We start from the raw sequence: 22255 nt of genomic DNA, 5'->3' as shown, positions 1-22255 counted from the left end.
TTGGGCTATGGTACAGAATAAAGACAAAAGTGTGACTAACATTACAACTGTTTGCATGTTTAGTCTACAAAGACGCCTAGCATATGCTATAAGGACTGATTTGCAGTTCTGACTGACCTTACTATAACAATGACCTTAGTTTTTCTGCAGCGCGAGGGAGATAGAGCAAGTGGTGCTCTGATTGTGTTTGAGCGCGCGCGCGCGTGTTTGGGGAGGTGCGAGGGGCAGAAACGGAGAGGCAGGGATGGGACGGTCTGCGCGCAGTCCAACTTATGAGTGAAGTTCAGATCGGAGCTTCTTTGATGCGGAGATGCGGCGATCTCCGGTCACAACAAACAGCGAACCTGTAACAAGATTTTAGACGGTGACTGTTTGAAAAGTCGAGATGACAGTACTCAAAGACATCCCGGAGAAATGGTTCCCTCTCGTCCTGCCTTTGCAAAGAAAGAAACAGAAAGGACTAAATGGAGCCAAAGCGAAAAAGAGCCGGACAGGTACGAGTCTGAGTGATAATTAAAGCTCATCAGCTTTACATAGTCGCAATCATCATCATCATCATCATCATCATCATCGTCATCGTCATCTACATCGTTAAAACTGCATATCAGTTGTTTCCTGTTCTCAATGATTTTTGTCTTTCTCATGAGAAGTGGACATTTGAGTTAATAACAGGCAAATCATAAAAGTCATTATTAATCATCTCACATGGACTGCTGTTTGCACATAACCTCCCCAAACCAGTTTTGTTTTACAATTTCTTTTAAGTTTCTTATGTGATTTAAAACCATTAGTGCCAACTGTGGATCTGGGTTTACGTCACTGGGTTCATCTGAGTCTGAATATTTTGTAAATAAGTGAGATGATGTCCTTGCCTCTGCAGCCTGAGACACTGATCAATCTTGCAGGCGCCAGCCTCCGCTCTTACTGCACTGCCTCATCTGTATCCTTATTCCTTAACAGCCAGAAATCACTGCATGTGCACCTTCATTTGACCTCCAGCCCAGCTTTGTCACTGTGTCACCTGCATCCTATTCCAAATTACAAATGAGATCACTCTTTGTCTGAGAGTGAGCCTATGTGTGTGTGTGTGTGTGTGTGTGTGTGTGTGTGTGTGTGTGTGTGTGTGTGTGTGTGTGTGTGTGTGTGTGTGTGTGTGTGTGTGAGAGTGAGCACATCACTGCAGACTAACCTGTCTTTATCTAATTAAATCAGCTGCAGTGAGTGATGATCACTTCTGCACAGCCCCTGACTTAGCTGAAGTCATGGCAGGGATAAAAGCATTTCCCATAGCTCAGTCTGACTCTGCACTTTGGTCATGACTGTTATGACTTCAATTTGTGTTCACTGTATTTCTAGGGAATGTGTCACTTATGGGGACATATGGGCAGCTCTGGCACGTGCAGTCACATGTTCAGACATGGGGGAAAAAGGGGGATGCTTTTAAGAGACCGGGGGTGGATGAAAGAAAATACCTTCAGACTAGACTTTCTTTGTTGTATAGATTGTTATTAAGTGATGTAGTTTGAATCAATACTTTGTGTCTGGGTTGTTTATGTTATCTCTAAATCTGCTGCAAAGTAAAGCCCACACCTGAAGTTTCTCAGTAATGGAGCTTTATAGATTTATGCAGACTTGCCGTGCAGAATCTGGTCTGCGTCAGGGCTTCTAATGCCCTTGAAGCTGTCAGACACATTAAACACTTAATGGGCAGTTCGCTAAAGATCCTTGTGCGTTCAGGTTGGTCAGCAGGCACAGGAGTGGCGGGTACAGACACCACCTGCTCCTGACATCAGACGCTCGGAAGCCTCAGTGTCTCCTTGATTTGCTGGCACAAGCTCCTCTTCGTGGAGGGTTAATACAGATTTGGCACGGCCTTGTCAGGCAGGTCACTCAGCCCCTGGAAAGCAATATGACATCCTTCAGGTGGACAGGAGAAGTGCTGGGGGAAAGAGGAAAGAGGGGGCTCATCACAGTAAATGTGAAGGATGATAGGCACTTGATAATCTGACAGATCAAATATTGTTTTATGGATCAGTTTGGCAGAGGGGGGACATAAACAAACCAGAGCTTGATTGTAAAGTGAAACCACTTCATACTCTTTATGTCTGAACACATTCTTGTTCTTTGCATGCAAAGGGAATAACACAACATGACATTTGTCTTTTGTGCACATGTGGGTGCAGGAATCTGCAAGATAAATTAAAAAATACAATTTCATACCCAGATATTACACAATACAACACAGTTTGCTTTTTACATGCAGGTGCTGGACCTGGGGAACAAGGTTACGGAATAGATACTTTCATTTCTAATGGTATACTCATTTTATAATGCACAAGTCAACCTTATCATCAAAACACTTCTGAAACAGTTAAAGACTCACTTTCACTTGTTTGTTCAAAAGCTTCATTGATCTTGTTTTTCTAAGTTGTAGCTTGTATTAGATCAGTCACATACGTTTAAGAATAACTGTTTTACATTGGATAGGGAACTATGTTGACTAGAGTAAAGATTAATAAAAGATTTCATAGAATATGATTTTCATAAATGCACATAGCTGCCTGTGCTTATGCTGGCTTTTTGGTTTCTTTGTGTACGTAGTACTGTTTTTATTTCACCTTCCAGTGGATAATTTACCTTTTGATGCTTGGCTAATATGATTTTTTTTTGTTTGGTTTGAGCAGAATAGACACATTCTCCTGTTTCTTGTCGTGTGCTTCATGTTTTCTGTGAAAACTAACCTGCCTGAGGTCCTCTCCCAGGTGCCACTTTCTGGCCTTGTGCACACGTTGCCGTGTATTTTCAGGAACAAATACCCCCCACTTCATTCGTTTTTAAAAACACTTTAGTCCAGATGCACTGGGAAAAACTGCTGAAGAGTGCGGCTTGAATAAAGCCAAACCTATTTGCAGTGCCTATTTGGCAGCGTTTGTCAGACGTGAAACCTGTCGATCCAATCAGAACGACCCCCCATCATTCCACAGTGACGTTTCAGAACTACAAAGTTTCCCGGCATTTACACGAAACCATGAAAACAGAGTTTTCAGATGACATTGTTTTCAGTGATGTAACACTGCGTGTGGATGACAGGCCTTAGCAAATAAAAATATATGTGGTTTCCTAGGCTACGTTTGGACATGGCCTCGGTCTCTGGTCCCTGATTAGTCTTGGTGTGGTTAGTCATCTGATTTGTCTTACCTCTTGTTATGCTCACTCCTTGAGTGTATTTAAGTTTGGTTATGTCTCCCTTCTCTGCCTGTTGATCTTGTTTCCCTGTGACAGCATGTTGTTGTGTACTGTAGTTGTAAGTTTTGACCAGTGTTTGATTTTGTAACCGTTGATTGAAATAACTCTGCTTGTACTTACTGACTTAAATGACTCTTTAACTTTGCTTATTGCTTGTACATTTTCCATTTGGGTCTTATTCTTGTTCAAGTCTGACAGAAATATTAGGTTATGTCAGGTTTTAAAACCCTCAAAATGCTTGTCTGTTTTATAGGGTAAAAAACACTCATCAGGGAAGTATCTAAATATAATGTGAGGTAGTCTTATCGAGTCATAGTATTAGTTAATCACAGAATAGAGTATAATCATATTCCATTACAACATCAGTGGATGATGTTGACTAAACATTATGTTTCACTTCTTGTTGTTCTTTTTAACCACAAGTATCTGAAAACACCCAGAAATGCAAGACACATATAAAAATGTTTTTTCTAACTTGACTAAATCCTTTTTGACAACAGCCCAGCTGGTCTGTAAGTAGTCCATAGCTCACCTGCTGCACTCAGTCTGTCTTAAACTGACAAGAAAGCACAGTGTTAAAAGGGTCCCTGTTAGTTTGTTGGAGCTGAACACAGCAGACGTAAAGCTGGCTTCACAGCAGAGCAGAAACACAGGAAACCACAGATCTTTGTTTATTCGCGTGCATGTGATTGAATTGGCAGTGGTCTCTGGCTGTGCGATGTCCGTTCTGTGGCGCTTCATTGCCTTGCAGTCATCAGTCAAACCTGTGTGAGGGCTTTTATGGTTTCAAGAGAAGCTCTCTGCACAAAATATGCTTTGGACCTGAATTTTATATCCGTAGGTGTGTGCGTGCATGTGAACTGTGTACAGCCCCGTACAAAACAGGCCAGTCATTTCATTTAAAAAGCTGTCTCATCAATATTAGAGGAGACAGGCCTGGTGAAAGAGGAGGAGGAGGGGAACTCCAAAACTCCTTTGCATCAGCATTAACACAAATCTAAATAACAGGAATAGAAGAAAGAGCAGGATCAGAAGCTGTAGCTGTAGATTTCACTGTTTTCCTTTTGAATAACAATGATTGTAAGTTTTTGAAGAAGGGTAAAGCTCCTCTTTGTCTGCTTGTTTGGTTCTCTTTGATTCACGTGTGCTCTCATTCGAGGAAACGTGTTGTGTACCTGGCCTAGATTGCACATCAGGGCTTCAACAGGCATCTGCTGATCAAAGGTCAGAGGAAATTGGTCCACTTATTAGTTCTGCTGCGTGCCTATATGAGACGGACTAATTGTGTGTGACAGTGTGTCTCCACTGATGAAACTCAACTTCCAGCAGACAGTCCAGATTTACTGGTTTATGAGCAAATTCTCAAACATCTTTGACCCTTTTCTTTCTGTTTGTCTCTTTTCTTTAATCTCTCAGATACTGAAGTCTTTTACAAACAACAACTTTGCCTCTAATGCACTTAAACACATACAGTTGGAGTGGCCCAGGTGCTTTCTGTCTCTTTTGTTGTGATGTAAATGACCAATTTCTGTCTTGTGTTTCTGCAGAGGAGGAAAGAAGAGTCAGAGCCAACGACAGAGAATACAACGAAAAGTTTCAGTATGCAGTAAGAGCATCTCCCACATACTGTTTACACACAAAAAACTGCATTTAAAGAATCCTCAGTGTTTAATTTCCCTCTGCTTTATCCAGAGTAACTGCATCATGACATCCAAGTACAACATCATCACCTTTCTGCCCGTCAACTTGTTTGAGCAGTTCCAGGAAGTAGCAAACACCTACTTTCTTTTCCTGCTCATACTACAGGTAAACTCAATAAGTTGAAAGTAATATTACACACGGCTCAATGATCAATTTTCAAACTGATTGGATGTAAATTACTCAAAACTCTAAAAGAATTTTAGAGGTTAGGATTTGGAACAAACTTATCATAAATACGACAATTCAACATGAAAACCGCTCAGTCTGTTAAGCAGTCATAGGCAAATTGTTTTGGGCTTAAGTTTATCAGGAACAGTTATCCTTAAGGGATACAGGGTGTCCAGAAGGCATCTGAAGAATTTTAAAAGATTATTATATAATTTACACCTTTTTTGCAAAACGAGTAGATATTGAAGTTTTTTAACTAATTTAAAACACCTCTATATGGGCACCATTAGTTGCACAAAGCGTAGCATCATCAGCAGTGGCAATGATTTCTGTGATCTTTTGCTTTTGATCAGTAAAGTCCCATATCTTTGTTCGATATACAGCCGCTTGCTTAAATGCACGGTTGGCAGTCCTGAAAAACTAGCATGAATTTGAACGTAGCATCTCGTCAGGACTCCTCCTAGCCCCTCCTTCCCCTCCCCTTGGAGCTCCTCCAAAGCAACGCCCCCGCTCACTTGCACGAGCGCCGCTAATTCGCCACTATGATTGTGAATGACTGAAAGACAGACTCAGCACATCATTTTATGTTCTGCACTGCGTCGAGTCATGTCTCATTTAGAGGTAAGGAAACAACAAAAAGGCAGGATGGGATTTGATTGGTTTAACAGATTGGATCCTAATCGATGTGATTGGTTCATGTTCTCCTGGGTTTTCTCCTGCTGTAGAAAGAAGAAATTATTTTTTCTCATTTAAGAACACATCATGTATTGCTTGCAATCAGGTCATATAGATCATTTTAACCAGTATAACAAAAAGTGTATCTAAATCAAACTACCAGTTATATCTCTAATTCGATTTTGTTTGTGAACCATGACACATTTTGGGCCTTTTCCTGAAGAGCAGCCATTTTTGGAAGATTCATGTAACATCTTCTCTTTTATAAACAGGATACTTTTTCAAATTCAAAATAAGCCTTATTAATGTTCAAATAAAAAGATTGAAAAATATATCAACAATTAAACACATATTAAGAGCAAAAAGAGTAATAACATCAATCAAGAGTAAATCAAATAATAATGAAATAAAAACAAAAAAATAGCAATGATTTATATTTTCCATGGATACTTGAAATACACAAATGCAAATGTTAAGAAAAACTTTGGTAACTTCTGAGTTCTTTGAAGAAATTTAATGATTTCTCACCAATTGCCTTTGTGGTATATGTTTTTTTGAACTGTAAAGGGATTTTATGGACTCCATGTATTTTTATTTATTTACTGATTGTTTTCATTTATTTTTTTCTATTAGATTTTGTGGCATTTTTGCCTTTATTGGAAATGACATCTCAAGAACAATAAAAAATGTGGGAAGCGGACAGTGACAGTACACATGCAGCAAAGGGTTGTGGCCAAGGGTCTGTGTATGGGACTTGACCTTAAAGTTTAAGGTCAAGTTCCAGACGCAGACAGTTTAAGGCTTAAACTGTTAAACTAACCAATGCCCCTGCTCATATTTATTTGTTTCTTTTTTTCTCAAGTTATTTTTTCTGGCTTTTTATGCCTTTCATTTAGAAAGGACAGGACAGTGGACAGATAAGGAAACAAAACAAGTGACATGCAGGTTGGATTAGAACATGAGGCATGCAAACGTAACCACCAGGCCATATCGGCTCACTCTATTTTTATCTATTTTATTTTTAATCCGTATCATTTGCAGAAATCTGCATGTACACGCTCGAAAAATTACTCAATCCTGTTTTTCAGAATTCTCATTTTTAAAGTTTCTGTTCATATTGTCCAAAGGCAACACAGTAAACATAAACTTATGCTCTCACTAACATCTGGGCAAAAGCAAATATAGCATGCTAACATATAGCTGGATGTTTAACACTTCTAGTTTCTGATCTGCTGTTAAACATTAGCAATTTAGCATAGTAATAATTCCCTTTCGTTTGAATGTTACTTTTATCTGTTCCAGCTAATGTTACAATTATTCCCCTGTTTGTTTGTTTCTTTCCAGTTAATACCTCAAATCTCTTCCCTCTCCTGGTTCACCACCATTGTGCCTTTAGCTCTGGTGCTGAGCATCACTGCAGTAAAGGATGCCACAGACGACTTTGTAAGCAGGATTATTTTTTACCCTCCATACAGCTCTCACTTTTGCAGGAATAAATGAACGTGTCAGAGTCAGAGTGTCACGTTGACGTCTGCTTCTTGCAGTTTCGCCACAAGAGTGACAACCAAGTGAACAACCGCCAGTCTCAGGTTCTCATCCGTGGCTCGTAAGTCTTTCACGCAAAACAAGCTCTCACCATCACCCATGTTGAAGTGTCCTTGTCATAACCTTGAGTTTGATTTGTTTCATGGTTTCTTAAATCTGTTTGTGCTCTTCTCCGTCTTCACTTTCTATGTCAGGATACAGAATGAGAAGTGGATGAATGTCAGAGTGGGTGATATCATTAAACTGGAGAACAACCAGTTTGTGGCAGTAAGTGTTAGTCCACTTCAGTCACCACACACACTTACCATTAAAAACGTACCTGCACATACGCACATAACTGCATGGCTTTACGCTAAATTGTCCTCTAATGTTAAATAGATATAATCACAAGACAAAAGCTGCTGCTGGTCACTAACTTTTGCAATCACCCTGTTACTTTCATCATCACCATCTTTGCAAGGCTAATCCTGCTCCTTTGCCATCCGTGCAAAGGATGCTAACCTCAGCTATTGTATCTATTTTCAGGCTGACCTACTCCTCCTGTCCAGCACTGAGCCTCACGGGCTCTGTTACATTGAGACAGCCGAGCTGGACGGGTCAGAAAACGCACCACACCTCGTCATCGACTCACAGTGCCTCCAATCTGCAGAAGCAACAGGATACTACATCTAAACTGCTGTGTGCTGTTACTATCTTGCAGAGAGACCAATATGAAGGTGCGTCAGTCTGTCTCAGTGACATCTGAACTCGGGGACCCAAACAACTTGGCTTCTTTCGATGGTGAGCTGTGCGAAACTGTTGTTCATTTCTCAATAGTTTAAAGGTCAGCTCTCTCGATCCTTCACACCTTTGCTCATAGACAACAAGTCTGCGCAAAACATGCCCACACACACACATACACACACACACACACACACACACACACACACACACACACACACACACACACACACACACACACACACACACACACACACACACAAACACATTTCTGTACTGTCCTGCAAGCGTTGAATGACAACCTTTTATCACCCACCCACTAGTACACACAACGCAAGACCTCTGTGTCAGCACAGTGCACCCACACACACACACACACACACACACACACACACACACACACACACACACACACACACACACACACACACACACACTCACAGTCCTCACCTGCTGTGGAAAATGCCACACAGCAGCAAATCCACTCACACTTTGCCTCATATCAATTTACAAAAGCTGTGTGTTTCTGCCTTTGGGTTTGCGTTTTAGTGCGCGATAACGGGATGATGTCCTGTGGATGACTTAATCGTTATTTAATCACCAATCTTAGGACTAAAAGACTGAAATCTGCAAAAAGTTGCTTTTCATTTTGTGTGGTCTGTGCCTGTGTGCTCATGTGGTTTAAAGGTGAGGTTGTGTGTGAGCCCCCCAACAACAAGCTGGATCGTTTCTGTGGGACTTTGTACTGGAGGGAGAAAAAATACACCCTGACAAACCAGAACATGCTGCTCCGAGGATGTGTCCTTCGAAACACAGAGGCCTGTTACGGCCTGGTCATCTTTGCAGGTCTGTGTGTGTGTGTGTAGGGGGGGTGTATTTCTCTATCAGTTTGTGAGGAGTGTAAAAAATATAAGTTTTCTCTTCCTTTGTTCCAGGCCCAGATACCAAACTGATGCAGAACAGTGGTCGCACCAAGTTTAAGCGTACGAGCATCGATCGTTTGATGAACACTCTGGTCCTCTGGGTAGGACAGGCCAAACCTCTCACTTTCACATACAGTAACTATTTCAGGACATGATCTCAGCAGCTTCAGTCCAGTCTCATATAACTCCTTTAATAATGTATCCCATCCAAATATGGCCTAAACTGACCAGAGATCCAAATGTAAGATATCTGACTGTACATTCGGTGACCTCACTCGTTTTATTACCTCTGCCGAGGAGGTTTTGTTTTTAGGAGCGTTTGTCTGTTTGTTTGTCTGTGTGCAACATAACTCAAAAAGTGACAAACAGATCTTGATGAAATTTCCAGGAAATGTTCAAAATGAGACAAGGAAGAAGTGATTACATTTTGGAGGTGATCTGGATCACTGTCTGGATCCAGGATTATTTTAAAGGATCCTGTATCATTGTGAGATAGGCCCATTTTCAATTCCAATGGTCGGACTGCTTTGCAAAACAATACAAGAGAAGGTCACCATAATTTCTGACAGATGTAAAAGTACGATTCAGATCCAGAATATGAAATATTTACTGGGTCATCATAATTTTCAACACTGTCAAGTAACAAATTATCGTACAAACCTGCAACTAACACCAAGTTGTAGCAGACAGTCCGCTGAAAGGGAGTATAACATTAAAGTAGGACTTAAATGTTGCATGACAATCACAATATGCTTGATGAAGGTCTGTGCTCTCTGAGTGCTTTTCTAGTTCTGTTTGTAATATTCATCTCTCTGTGTCGTTGTTTGTGTCAGATTTTTGGCTTCCTGGTGTGTATGGGTGTGATTCTAGCGGTCGGGAACGCAGTGTGGGAGAGAGAGGTGGGCTCCCTGTTTCAGAGCTACCTGCCCTGGGACCCTCCTGTGGACAACTTCCTGTTCTCAGCCTTCCTCTCCTTCTGGTCCTACGTCATTATTCTGAACACCGTGGTGCCTATTTCTCTGTATGTCAGGTGAGCGCATGTGTGAAGCTGAGGGACGTACTGATAATCTGATAATTGTGAAGAAGGAAGACGCATGTTTCTGCAGAGATTCACTCTGGAGGAAGGGAGCTTACTTTGGATGAACTGCTTTTTGTTTTCAAGACTCAAGAGTGATTAGATTTGCACAAAGCACATTTACTTTACCTGTACCGTTTCTGTCCCTCTCTCACGTCCATGTGTGTGTGTGTCAGCGTGGAGGTGATCAGGCTGGGTCACAGCTACTTCATCAACTGGGACCAGCAGATGTTCTGTTCACAGTGTAACACAGCAGCAGAGGCCAGGACCACCACTCTGAACGAGGAGCTGGGGCAGGTGAGCGCCCTCTCACACTCAGACGGCAGATACAGGCCGTGTCCACACGTAGCTGGGAAACTGCATATATTTTATATGTTAAGGCATGTCGTCCACACAAAACCACAGTTTAACATCAGTGAAAACAATGTTTTCTGAAAACTCCTGCCAAAGTTAAGATTTTGGAAAACTGAGTTTGTGGTTTTGTGGTTTTGTGTAGATGCAGATAAACCGAGTTTTCAGTTCTCAAACGTCACAGCTGAATTACAGGGGCTCATTCTGATTGGCTGGCACAAGTTTTATGTCAGAAAAACACCTATTTTTGGTTTGGCATGCGTCAAGCCGCACTGACTGGCGGATTTCTACACTCAATTCACTCAAGTCTCTTTTTCTTTTTAAAGCTCAAGTTTGACTTGTTTAATTTACTTTTGACTATTTTAATGCTCCCCACAGGTAGTTCAAAATTAAGTTAAATTTACCCGCAAACAAAAAGTTATAAGATGTATCAAGCCATTTACTTTACATGATTGATCCACTTATGATACGGTTTTCAACTGAAGAGTATGTTAAAGCAGATAGTTGATTTAAAGATAATTTAATTGATTGGAAAATTAAAAACATAACCCCTCCACACTGCTTCTGGAAGAAAATTTAGATCCACTGTTGATTTTAAATATTATCCTGACAATTTGTTAGAATTCACATAAGCTTAACATTTCTGTTACAGAAAGCTGGACTTCATGATGACATTTCAACCCTTTTGTTTCTTCTTTTTTTTGGTATTGATTTTAAATATTGTGCAGCATCTTTGGGTCCTGAAAACCACTATGAGTAAAAAGTAATATTATTATTTCTGTCCTCATTCAGCTCTCCTTTGAAGCCTTACAGTTTGTACCCCATCAAACAAAACAGTACAGCTGACATGTAGATTAGTAATAAATTTATTTAACATATATCAAAACAACTTACCTTCTAAAACCCAAAACACAGAATCCACAGAGTCTACAAACTAGCAAAGAGCTGTGTCTCAAATACTGCACTTATGCTTACAATTGCGTGCATAGGTGCGTTCTTACCGACAGTATGGAAAACACAGTGCGTTTTATTTTCCCAGCTTGTGCACTAAAAACAGTTGAGAAGTTGAGTGGGGCATGCTGGACACTTCTTACTCCCAACCTGCCATCTTGGCTACGTACGGAAGGGGCAGGAACAGACCAAACAATTGTTGCAATCAATGAACGGTTGTGAAAAGCGATCGTTTCCAGTTACAAACCTGAAGTGTTTGGATTGAGACAACACTCCCCTGTAAGATTTTGTGCAGTGAACTGTGTTCAAACAGAAGCCATGTATTTGAGATTGAGCATGGGACAAAATACAGAAAAGGAAATCAAACACAGCTGTGACAGTAGACAGTCAGTGAAACTAATCGGGGTGGGATACATACATACAGCTGACAGAACCAAAACCAGGAAGTAAAACTAGAATTGGCCCACTTGCAAAAATAGTATAAAATAAAGCAATAAATGATACATATTTGATAAAGGAACACAGAAAACAATACACACACAATGAAAACATCTTCACTGAACCCAACCCATAACTTTAGAGTTGTTTTTATCATTTGTGTCATTTAAGATTTGTTCTCACCATTCAGTTTGTTCCCATTAGGTTGAATACATCTTCAGTGACAAGACTGGGACCCTCACTCAGAACATCATGGTCTTTAATAAGTGCTCCATCAATGGACAGACTTATGGTAAGTTCACACATTTAAAAATGACATGTACGTTCAGTCTTTCTTATTCATTCATATTTGTTCCTATCAAAGAGGTATAATTTGTGACATCTTGGCTAATACTAAAGTCAAATACAGGATCTTAATACACATCTGCTTAGTTATGGTAACATTTTATTTATTGTTGAATCAATGCCTTCATCAGAAACTTTCATTAAGAGTATCATAACCTTGAACTGTGGCAGATAAGTTGCTTTGCATTGCTCATACATAAGAAATTACAGAGCAAGGTCTCACACGTGTGTTTGTATTAGGTGAGGTGACAGACCCACTGGGACCTCAACAAAAGGTGAGTAGATAACTGTATTTCACTACTACTCTCACTTTCATTCACCCACCTTCCTCTCTGACCCACTCCACTTATCTTTAGAGACTGGACTTTACTCCCTTCAACCCCCTGGCCGACCCTGATTTCTGTTTCTACGATGACACCCTGCTGGAGTCAGTGAAAGTGGGAGACTCTCACACCCACGAGTTCTTCCGCCTGCTGTCCCTCTGTCACACCGTCATGAGCGAGGAGAAGAGCGAGGGTGAGCACGAGGAGCTGAGGGTAGAGGGCAATCTGTGAGCGTGTGAGCTAACCCTGACACTGACACACCATCTGTCTGTTATTTATCATCTTCCCTTCCATCTACCCAGGAGAGCTGGTTTACAAGGCTCAGTCTCCAGATGAGGGCGCTCTGGTGACAGCGGCTCGAAACTTTGGCTTTGTGTTCCGCTCCCGAACACCTGGGACCATAACCACCACTGAGATGGGCCGACCTGTCACCTACACTCTGCTCGCCATTTTGGACTTCAACAACATACGCAAGAGGATGTCTGTTATAGGTGTGCAGGAATTTCTTCTCCTCCAGCTTTATCAGTTCAGTCGACAGAAAAGAGAACAACGTTTTTAGGAAGTCTAAATTCAAAAAAAAAAAAAACAGAGGAAAAAACGAGTGATTTAGAGTCTGCTTAATGCCTTATTTCTTAGTACAAAATCGAATAGAATATACTTTATTAATTCCTAAAGGGAAATTCAGGGTCACAGGAGAAGAATACAAGAAAATATATAGTGCTAACATTCAAAAATATATAAACCGAGTAATATAATAAGTGTCAACTAGAAAAAAATGTCCATCAGAGATGACAGCTTGGCCATAATTCTCCAGCCAGCCTCCGCCTCCACAGGGTCCATGACTGAGCTGGACTCCTTCACCAGCCTGTTCGGTCTTGCTCTCATGTATCCTGTCCATTCACAGCAGATGAAATCCTTCCAATGTGGTGTTCCTGTCAGGTGTTAGCTCTGTTAGCCATGTCTGTGAATAGCATGATGCTACTCTGCCCTCTGGTATTCCCTCTGGTGTTGGGCTTGCACGGCTAGCTCGCCTGTCTTACTGGAGATGGATCTTACATTACCCATAGATCTTCCTGGCTCACATCCCAGCACCAGCACGTTGTCCTCCCTCTCCTCAGCTCACAGAGAACACCAGGCCTAGCGCTGGTTAGCATTGATATGCTACAGGCTGCTAACAAATGAAATCTTGTGTTTAAGCAATGCAATCATGATTACATGTAGGACCTCCAGACAAACTCAGGAGCAAAAAAAAGTAAAAGCACCACTTCAGATGCAACCAGTTTGCGTCAATGGTCAACAAATGAGACATAAAAAGTAATGACCAGCTCTAATTACAAAGAGAACTAAAAAGATAAGAAAAACAAGACGAAAAAGCAATAACGAAGAGAGAGCTGCTGCAACAGGCAACCACTTGAGCGGCACCTAACAATAGCTTACTACCAGTTCACAGTTTCTTACTAATTCACCTAAGGCTGGCCACACACTAGGCAAGTTAAAGTTGGACTAAAGGCTCAATCTGCTAGCCCCGGTGATCAGGAAGGCGTGACCTGAGCCTCCCTTATCTGAAATCACAAATATGAAACATGTTTAATCATGCTCTTTTTGGACTGCTTCCAACTGAATACCAACAATGACCAATAAGAGGAGTAGATGGGGAAGTGTCCACAACAAGATGTTTCAGCTCATGAGTATGGTGACGACTGTAAAAAAAAAATTTACCCAGAAACAATTGGAAAATTGCAGAAGACATGCTTGTGACACCCTTGCATCTATAAGATCTCATCTCTCTGGAACCATTGCTCCAAACGTGAAGTTAGCAGATGTTTTTGATACAAGGATTGGCATGCTAAACATTGGTCTGAGCTTTCTTTATGTGAGTGGGCTCTCATAGTTTTTTGAACACGTTTAGATGTATAAGCTGTTAAGTGTCTGGCTGGCCTTACTGATGGTTAACCCTCTGAATTCCTAACTGTTGCTGAGCAACCTTTCCATCTTGGTCTTTTTACATAATTTTCCTTTATGCTTTGGATCCAATTAACTCAGAAAAGCGTGTAAAATATTATCAATGCTCCAGTAAACTGACAGGAATAAGCCATCATTCATGGATTACACTTAATCCCTCAGTGATATTTCACTTGGTGTTCCTGTGTTTGGTCTTCTAGTAAGGTGCTGGAAACCTGCCCAGAAATCCATGTTCATAAATCACTCCTGTCTTAGCAACAGAGGAGCGAGACCACGCGGCACCAAGCATACACTCAAAAATCAGAGCCAAACAGCCTGTGAGACTCACTGTATGTGGGGATGATATCTGTTCAAGCTAAAAAGAAGAGTTCTGGTTGTTTGAAGGTTGTTGGTAAATTTGTGTGGATTTCTTGCAGTACTTTGTCTTCATTACGGTTTGTTTTTCATTTAAAGTACGTAATCCAGAGGGCAGGATCCGACTGTACTGTAAAGGAGCTGACACTGTGCTGCTGGAGAGGCTCAACCCCTGTAACCAGGAGCTGATGAACATCACCTCAGACCACCTTAATGTGAGTCTCCGAACACAGGCTCTGACTTTTCAATGCACGATTGTGGCTTTGCTGCCACCTAGTGGTACATTTATACAAAAAACTTTTTATCCACTGGGAAACACTTACTCAGCGTGTGCTATTCCTTGATCAGATCCTGTGTAACATATCACCTTGACATTTGCAGACATCAACATTTTTTAGCCCAATGCCTGACAGAGAACTGTGGATTAAAATGACATCAAACTTTCAGATTTATCTGTGTTTATGTGAGACTTCTGTGTGTATTGTTATTGATTTATCTTAGTGAAGAGTGATTAAATATGTCTTTGGCTCTAGGAATATGCAGCAGATGGTTTGCGGACCCTCGCGCTTGCATACAGAGATCTGTCAGAGGACGACTGGGAATCATGGTCAGAAAGTCACCGCTGTGCTGACAATGCCGCCAACTGCAGAGAGGACAGACTGGCAGCTGCTTACGAGGAGATAGAACAAAACATGATGGTAAGTGACAGATTGCAGCTATGTTTGTGGAGTCAGGGTGTGCTTTATTTGAAGGTAAGCCTTCAGTGACAGCCTGATTTGAAACCATTCATCTTTTTATTCAGTGATGTAGACTTTTATAGGAGCAGTTAAATTATTTCTTTTGTAGCTAAACAACAAAGCTAAATCCCTCTGTACAGGATGATGTTTAAATGTGGTTCATTTCATAAGGGGATTAGTAGTGAGTGATTTTGGGGTAAACAAATAATTTATGCTCTCCTTAGAATTAGAGTCTTAACACATTTGCACTTGTAATGTAATGTGTGTGCATGTGTTTTTCTTTCTCTCTGTCTGTCTGTACTGCTAGCTTTTGGGTGCTACAGCTATAGAAGACAAGCTGCAAGAAGGCGTCCCAGAGACCATTGCTGTCCTCACTTTGGCTAATATAAAGATCTGGGTTCTTACCGGAGACAAGCAGGGTGAGACACACAGCCACACACACGCTTTTCCACAATGGAGAAGCAAGTAGGACAGCCGTATAATGTGTAATGCTTCCTCATTGTAGAAGTTTGTGCTGGCACATCTTTGGTCATGTTGATTATAAAAAACCTACACTTGCACTTCAGTAACCCTCCCTTCACATGTTTGTGTGTAGAGACGGCTGTCAATATTGGTTATTCTTGCAAGATGCTGACGGATGACATGACAGAGGTGTTCATCATCAGCGGACATACTGTGCAGAGTGTGCGGCAGGAGCTCAGGTCAGTCCATTTTTCTCTCTAGCTGTCAGGTGTTGTACATGGATCAGTAAAAAGGCAAGTGCTGATTTAAAAATAAGATATGAGCTGTAATCTGGAATGACTTCAGTGTTGCTTACACTGTAGAGAACAACAAAACTATATCTAGTGTTTATGCCATGCTTCATTTCAATTTCTTTACTTTTTTGCTGCTTCTGAGAGGAGTTCTAATATTGTTGTCTCTTTATGACTTAGAAAAGGGAAAAAGACGTTAAAGGTAGGGTCTGCAGGAATTTTTGTTGTCGGTAAACACAAATTCAAACTTCGCTCCTCCTCTTTGGCTGAGGGCCACGCCCTCTGCCTCTGACCCTGATATATTCACTAGCCCAGCAACCACCTGCAGCATCGTGTTTCTACGTGGGAGAGACTCAGGAGCTGTGCACCTGACTTAGCATGTTAGCACAAGATAATCTTGGGTATTTGACACAGCTAACTTGCATCACTCTTTGTCTTCGAGCTGATCTCCACTTTCGTAAAAGCGAGTGAAGTAGAGCCAAGCTCTAGGGGGGGGTATGCAGAGGTAGACGCAGGAATTAATCTCTGAAATTTTACTGTTTATTGTCCCCCCCCCCATCAATGAAAAGGGATTTTCACCCCTGTGTGGGGCAATTTGGTAGTATTTTTCTATCTCTGTGCAACGTCTACTATCAAAGCCACTCAGGATAGCTTCTTCCACTCACGAATCAACACGCAACTGTGATTGGCTGATGTAACCACACTTACTTTCCATCCATGAGCATCCCAATACAACCAAAACATTAACATACAGGCAGAGGAGAGGGTTCGAGGCAGCCATAGACACTGACACACATGTGTAGAGTCCCATAGGAGATAGTTGAGCAGGGTTATTCCAGTAAAAGTTGACATTTTATTTTTTATGAAAAAATCTTGCAGACAGACGCTACTTTTAAAGAAGAGAAGTGGCTATTTCTATGTAGTTATTTTTAATCCCTGTAACCGCTGGCTGGAATTAAATGACAGACCAAGTGAGACCAAGTGATAAACCGCACACTGCTGATACAGCTTTTTTATCCATGATGACTGTTATATGAAAGCGAGCAGGATGGGACTTTTATTGAGAAACACGTTTCAAGCATATAGGATGAATTCCCCAAAGACAGCTTTCTCAACACTAACCAAAAGTTTCTCACAGGGGCTTTAAATAACTGTAGAACCACTTCTGTACTCTAACGTTTAAATTCTCCAAACTTAGGTGAAAGAAAAGAGAGATACCAATATTATCAGTTTTTCTACCTTTTTTGTTTTGTTTCATCCCAATCCTTTCACCTCCTCACAGTCTTGGTGTGTTTGAAGTCTGATGATGTGCGTTCAGTAACCCTGGTGTGATGCTGAGTTTGTTTGTCTTTCTCCTCAGGAGGGCAAGGGAACGGATGATTGAGCTGTCGAGAACTGGAGAAGGAGGAAAAGAGGAAGGGATGGAGGGTTGGCGAGAGGCTTGTTTCATGAGTTATGGGTTCAGAGAAGGACAAGAGGGAGCTGGTACAGGAGGAGGAGGGAAACAGCTGGAGTGCCCTCCACCCCCTTCACCCTCTCCACCTCCCTCAAACCTCATGGACAGCATCTCTGGAGAATTTGCCCTCGTAATCAACGGCCACAGTCTGGTAAAAATAACAGACACACTTGTACAAGTCAGGCTACTAAGAATTAAACTGTCAACTGCCTGAAACATGTTCTTGTTTTCCTTCAAGTGTGTTTTTTCCACAGCTTTAGCTCAAACTTCTTTGGACTAACTTTTCTCTTTCCTGATCTCTTTTAGGCCCACGCACTGGAGGCAGATATGGAGACAGAGTTTGTTTCGACAGCATGTGCATGCAAAGCAGTGATCTGCTGCAGAGTCACTCCACTGCAAAAAGCTCAGGTGGTGGAACTCATCAAGAAACACAAGAAGGCCGTCACCCTGGCTGTAGGAGACGGAGCTAACGACGTTAGCATGATCAAAAGTGAGTTGGGCAGGCAATATGGATGCATGGTTGATGGTGTTGAGAAAAAGAAGAAGTGTAAATGGACTAAAGTTGAGATGGAGACAGAAGAAAAAGGAGAAGTATTTGGAGCAATAAGAGTCAATCTATTGTAAACAGATTCTCAGCAGACTTAGAGTAGAAGTTGTTTACTCCATGATGTATGTTGTGATGTAAGCTGTGTGGAAACAGGTGTTGCATTACATGTGCAACAGGTTCTTATTTCTTGTTGTCTGCTACAAAATAATGCCACCAGCCGCTTAGCAAACTCAGCATCTTTCACTCCAGACAATCTATTAAAATAAAAAAAGAACGATTTTTAAATGTAGAAAAAATTTAGAAAGTTTCACAACAAAACAGCTATGGTGAGATAAAATTGAATTAGTTGTCAGCTATTGAGGATATCTACAAGATAAATAGCTGGGATAATGGAAACATCTGGGTCTTGTAGTAAATTTTAGCACTGTTCTCACCACATTGAGCTGGTCAAAGGTCAGACGCACTATCTGTCAGTGCAGTTTGGGATGGCCTTGTTTGCTTAAAGCTGATTTACAGGAAACTAAATAAAAAAGAGTTTGTTTCGTTTCTAACCCCTGTGTTCTGCTTCCCTCAGTGTTTGAAATGTTCTGCGTTTTGAAAGCTTTGCATCATCTCACCTGTTTCTGTTTTAACAACATGTGAAGAAATGCACTTTGTGTATTCTAGATTGAATGTTTTTGTTTTGTTTTGTTTTGGTCTTCTTAGGATTGATTCAGAAACTAAGCAGAAGTTTAGGTCCATGCAGACATGGGCAAAGTTAATCACACTGTACATTTGAACAACTCTGAGCCTGCACTACTTTGTTCTCAAGCATTGGTCTCTGATGTATAATTAACCACGTCATAAGACAAAAATAAATAAATAAATATTTGCTAATTATTTTTGCTGAAACCAGGATTTAACTTTGCTTTCTAAGAATGGTTTGCTAAATCCTTGTTACTTATGCATCTGATGCGTCCTTTAGCTCTCATTAATCAAAAACAATAATCTGTAGAAACGGACTGGATCATTAGCTATTAACTGATTTGGTACTTTCTTAGCTAAAAAACAACAAGTTAAGCTCAAAGCTGGAATAGGGAAACAGTAGAAAAGAAATACATGACCAAAGTTGGAAGCAGAGATTATTGTTATGAAGAAGACAAAGCTCAACTACTTTGAAAATATGCCCACATGCTTTTTTACTGAGGTTAGCTAGCTTAGTTAACTGTAAAGATTGGAAACATGAATAAATTTACAGACAGTTTCATTACAACCTCTTGACTAAGTATTACACAAACTTAGGAGCACTTTCTAAAGGTTTCCTTCAGTATATGGTGCTTTTTCTGTGCACAAGTTAAAATTCTTCCGTTTCACTCTTTCCTTCTGTTTTATTTCCCAGGTGCTCATATTGGAGTTGGTATCTCAGGTCAGGAGGGAATCCAGGCTGTGTTAGCCAGCGACTACTCCTTCTCGCAGTTTCGCTTTCTACAGCGCCTTCTTCTGGTGCACGGCCGCTGGTCCTACCTGCGCATGTGCCGATTCCTCTGCTATTTCTTCTACAAGAACTTTGCCTTCACCATGGTGCACTTCTGGTTTGGCTTCTTCTGTGGCTTTTCCGCACAGGTCAGGAGTCGAAGTCATGAGGATGTATTTGCTGTCAAAATTACGAGTTCAGAAAGTGTAATAAAAATTTCCACATTGTCTTTGTTTTGTTCATCTGCCCTCTCATACAGACAGTGTACGATCAGTACTTTATCACCCTCTACAACATTGTCTATACCTCCCTCCCTGTGCTGGCCATGGGGATATTTGACCAGGTCTGTTTGGATTATAATTATATTTAAAACTATAAGCACAATGTTTTATCAGGTGTTCAGGCCACATCATAGCAGTGTAGTCTTGTTTTCATGAAGACTTCCTTTTTCACACTTTTCTTACTGCAGGATGTTCCTGACCAGAGGAGTCTGGAGTATCCCAAGCTGTATGAGCCCGGGCAGCTCAATCTCCTCTTCAACAAGAGAGAGTTCTTCATATGCATCGCCCAGGGCATCTACACATCAGTGGTGCTGTTTTTTGTCCCATGTGCAGTTCTTTCCGACGCCACTCAGAGCACTGGAGTGCCCCTTGCTGATTACCAGACCTTTTCAGTCACCACAGCAACAGCTCTGGTCATTGTAGTTAGTGTTCAGGTGAGTTAGATCTGTTTACGTTGTGTTATGTATACTGCACCAAAAGTCTACCAAGAGTCTGGATCATTGAGGAAGCATAAATGGAGATTTGTTGATATGTTTTATTGATATCAGGACAAATACTGAGCAGAGTTTCCCTCATATGACATAGAGTGCCCTGATATGTCAAACATTACACGCACACACATAAAATATCCAAATATGCCTCTTGTCATAACTTAGTGTGTATGGGATATTTGGTTAGATTATTAGCAGATCTGTGACATATCCCTCTTTGTCGTTGCTGTTGGCACTTCAGTTTATGTGCAGCAATGACAATGGCCCCTTGTTAATCAAACATGCATATGCCAAAAAATGGGTGTGCACTACTTTCCACGCACAGATTGGCATTTATCAATCTGAACGTGGGCGTTCGGTACGCTCAAATCCTCTGCTAGGTCTAAGTTCCCATATGCAAGTTTCATGTCAGTGAGCAGCGTGATTTAGCTAAGAAAATCCCCCCCGCGGAGGAGAATTGTTAGATCATATGAGCGCAAAATATTTTCAGACAGAAAAACTGATGTTCTTGGATTAATATTTAGATCGTTGAATTAGATATGACACCATGAATGTTTCTAACATTTCATTCTTCTTCTGCCAAACTGTAAAATACATTACTATGAAAGAGCATCAGCACGAGCTGTCAGCAGATTTCTCCGTATTAAAACATGTGGTTCCTGTTTTGGTTTACTTTGAAAAAAATTATAAAAAGAGATGCTGTTTTCAGCTTTTAATACACTCCCATGTCCAGGATAAAGTCTCCACAGAGAACATTCAGAGGATGTTATATCAAACTTTTAGCACTGATTTTTTAAGGAAGCTGTATTGATTACAGGATTCACTGTGAAGATGATTATTTCACTGCCCACAATATTATCATATAAATATGAGCTGTGTGTGAAAAAGTGACTATTTGGTAACAAAAGACCTTCATTTACATGGGATCACACACGCAACCTGTTCTTCTTGTGGTACAAATAATCATAAAACTCTGGTCTACCCAAGTGTGAACATCTCGGCCAGGCACCAAAACGATCACAAATGAAGTCAATGAGATCAGTTTTGGATGAACTAGTTTGCAGTATTGAAATTTTTTGTTGTCTGTATCTGACACAGTGCAGGTTGGTCTGTCCCCCCTTCACTTTTGCCTGAAACTGACGCAGACCGGTGAGAGCTCCACTCCCTCCTCAGTCTGTGACAGGTTCAGGCTGGAGTCCGATTCTTTCAGAGTTCAAACACAGTTTTAAAAACAAACTCTCCATGTTTCTGGACCTGAACTGGAGCAGTTATTAATATTGTGGCTTCTAATAGTCAAACATCCCAGATTAATTGACCAAGGTATAAACAAAGGATGTGTAAATTAAATGTTAAAACTGCCGCAGTTTAGTTTGTCACATCCACGCTGCTGAATCATTGCAGCCAGTGATTTCCTTACAGACAAGTTTTTTCTGACTTGCTCTAACGCCACTTTTCCAAACAACGTGGGGTCATGTCTCTATACCTCTGTTGCTATGGCGTTGTCGATGTCCAGCACTGGGAAGTTCCCTTTTTCCTGTAATGCGTCCCTCCATGTCGTAAATTCTGTGTGTCCTGCCAGCTGAACCTTGAATACTAGGGGTGTGTTATATAAATTACGATCGTTTTGAGGTATGCATGTTTCAGAAATTGCACGTGAACATTATTCTGAACGTATTCCCATCCTGCAGATCATATATGCTCTAGATATGAAGTTCTGTGATGTTGTAGTTCAACAATATTCAGCGCAGATTTGATTATAAA

The 22255-nt window shown here is 41.0% G+C and overlaps 1 protein-coding gene across 3 annotated transcripts in view; it reads left to right on the top strand.

Annotated features, from left to right (window-relative positions):
- Positions 1 to 22255, top strand: part of atp8b2 (ATPase phospholipid transporting 8B2) — a 33308-nt gene that overhangs the window by 6880 nt on the left and 4173 nt on the right. For 2 of the 3 annotated variants that reach the window (XM_074683882.1, XM_074683884.1), the window contains 24 exons: positions 4794 to 4852; positions 4939 to 5052; positions 7135 to 7233; positions 7335 to 7396; positions 7530 to 7602; positions 7861 to 7931; positions 8036 to 8115; positions 8743 to 8901; positions 8991 to 9079; positions 9812 to 10008; positions 10230 to 10350; positions 11998 to 12085; positions 12379 to 12413; positions 12495 to 12654; positions 12764 to 12952; positions 14877 to 14992; positions 15311 to 15475; positions 15822 to 15933; positions 16110 to 16215; positions 17627 to 17873; positions 18029 to 18212; positions 19648 to 19871; positions 19982 to 20065; positions 20192 to 20437. In XM_074683882.1, coding sequence (XP_074539983.1) covers positions 4794 to 4852; positions 4939 to 5052; positions 7135 to 7233; positions 7335 to 7396; positions 7530 to 7602; positions 7861 to 7931; positions 8036 to 8115; positions 8743 to 8901; positions 8991 to 9079; positions 9812 to 10008; positions 10230 to 10350; positions 11998 to 12085; positions 12379 to 12413; positions 12495 to 12654; positions 12764 to 12952; positions 14877 to 14992; positions 15311 to 15475; positions 15822 to 15933; positions 16110 to 16215; positions 17627 to 17873; positions 18029 to 18212; positions 19648 to 19871; positions 19982 to 20065; positions 20192 to 20437 — 3080 coding nt within the window. Of the gene's footprint in view, positions 1 to 223; positions 495 to 4793; positions 4853 to 4938; positions 5053 to 7134; positions 7234 to 7334; positions 7397 to 7529; positions 7603 to 7860; positions 7932 to 8035; positions 8116 to 8742; positions 8902 to 8990; positions 9080 to 9811; positions 10009 to 10229; positions 10351 to 11997; positions 12086 to 12378; positions 12414 to 12494; positions 12655 to 12763; positions 12953 to 14876; positions 14993 to 15310; positions 15476 to 15821; positions 15934 to 16109; positions 16216 to 17626; positions 17874 to 18028; positions 18213 to 19647; positions 19872 to 19981; positions 20066 to 20191; positions 20438 to 22255 lie in introns of those variants that run through there. The other variant, XM_074683881.1, reaches the window with a different exon arrangement.

This window comes from Halichoeres trimaculatus, unplaced genomic scaffold, assembly GCF_033239565.1.
Source record: "Halichoeres trimaculatus isolate MK-OKI-2021-1 unplaced genomic scaffold, fHalTri1.1 fHalTri1_scaffold_12, whole genome shotgun sequence".
In the NCBI taxonomy this organism is placed as follows: domain Eukaryota; kingdom Metazoa; phylum Chordata; class Actinopteri; order Labriformes; family Labridae; genus Halichoeres; species Halichoeres trimaculatus.
Note: the sequence above shows the minus strand (reverse complement) of the source record. Positions and strands in the feature narration are given on the sequence as shown.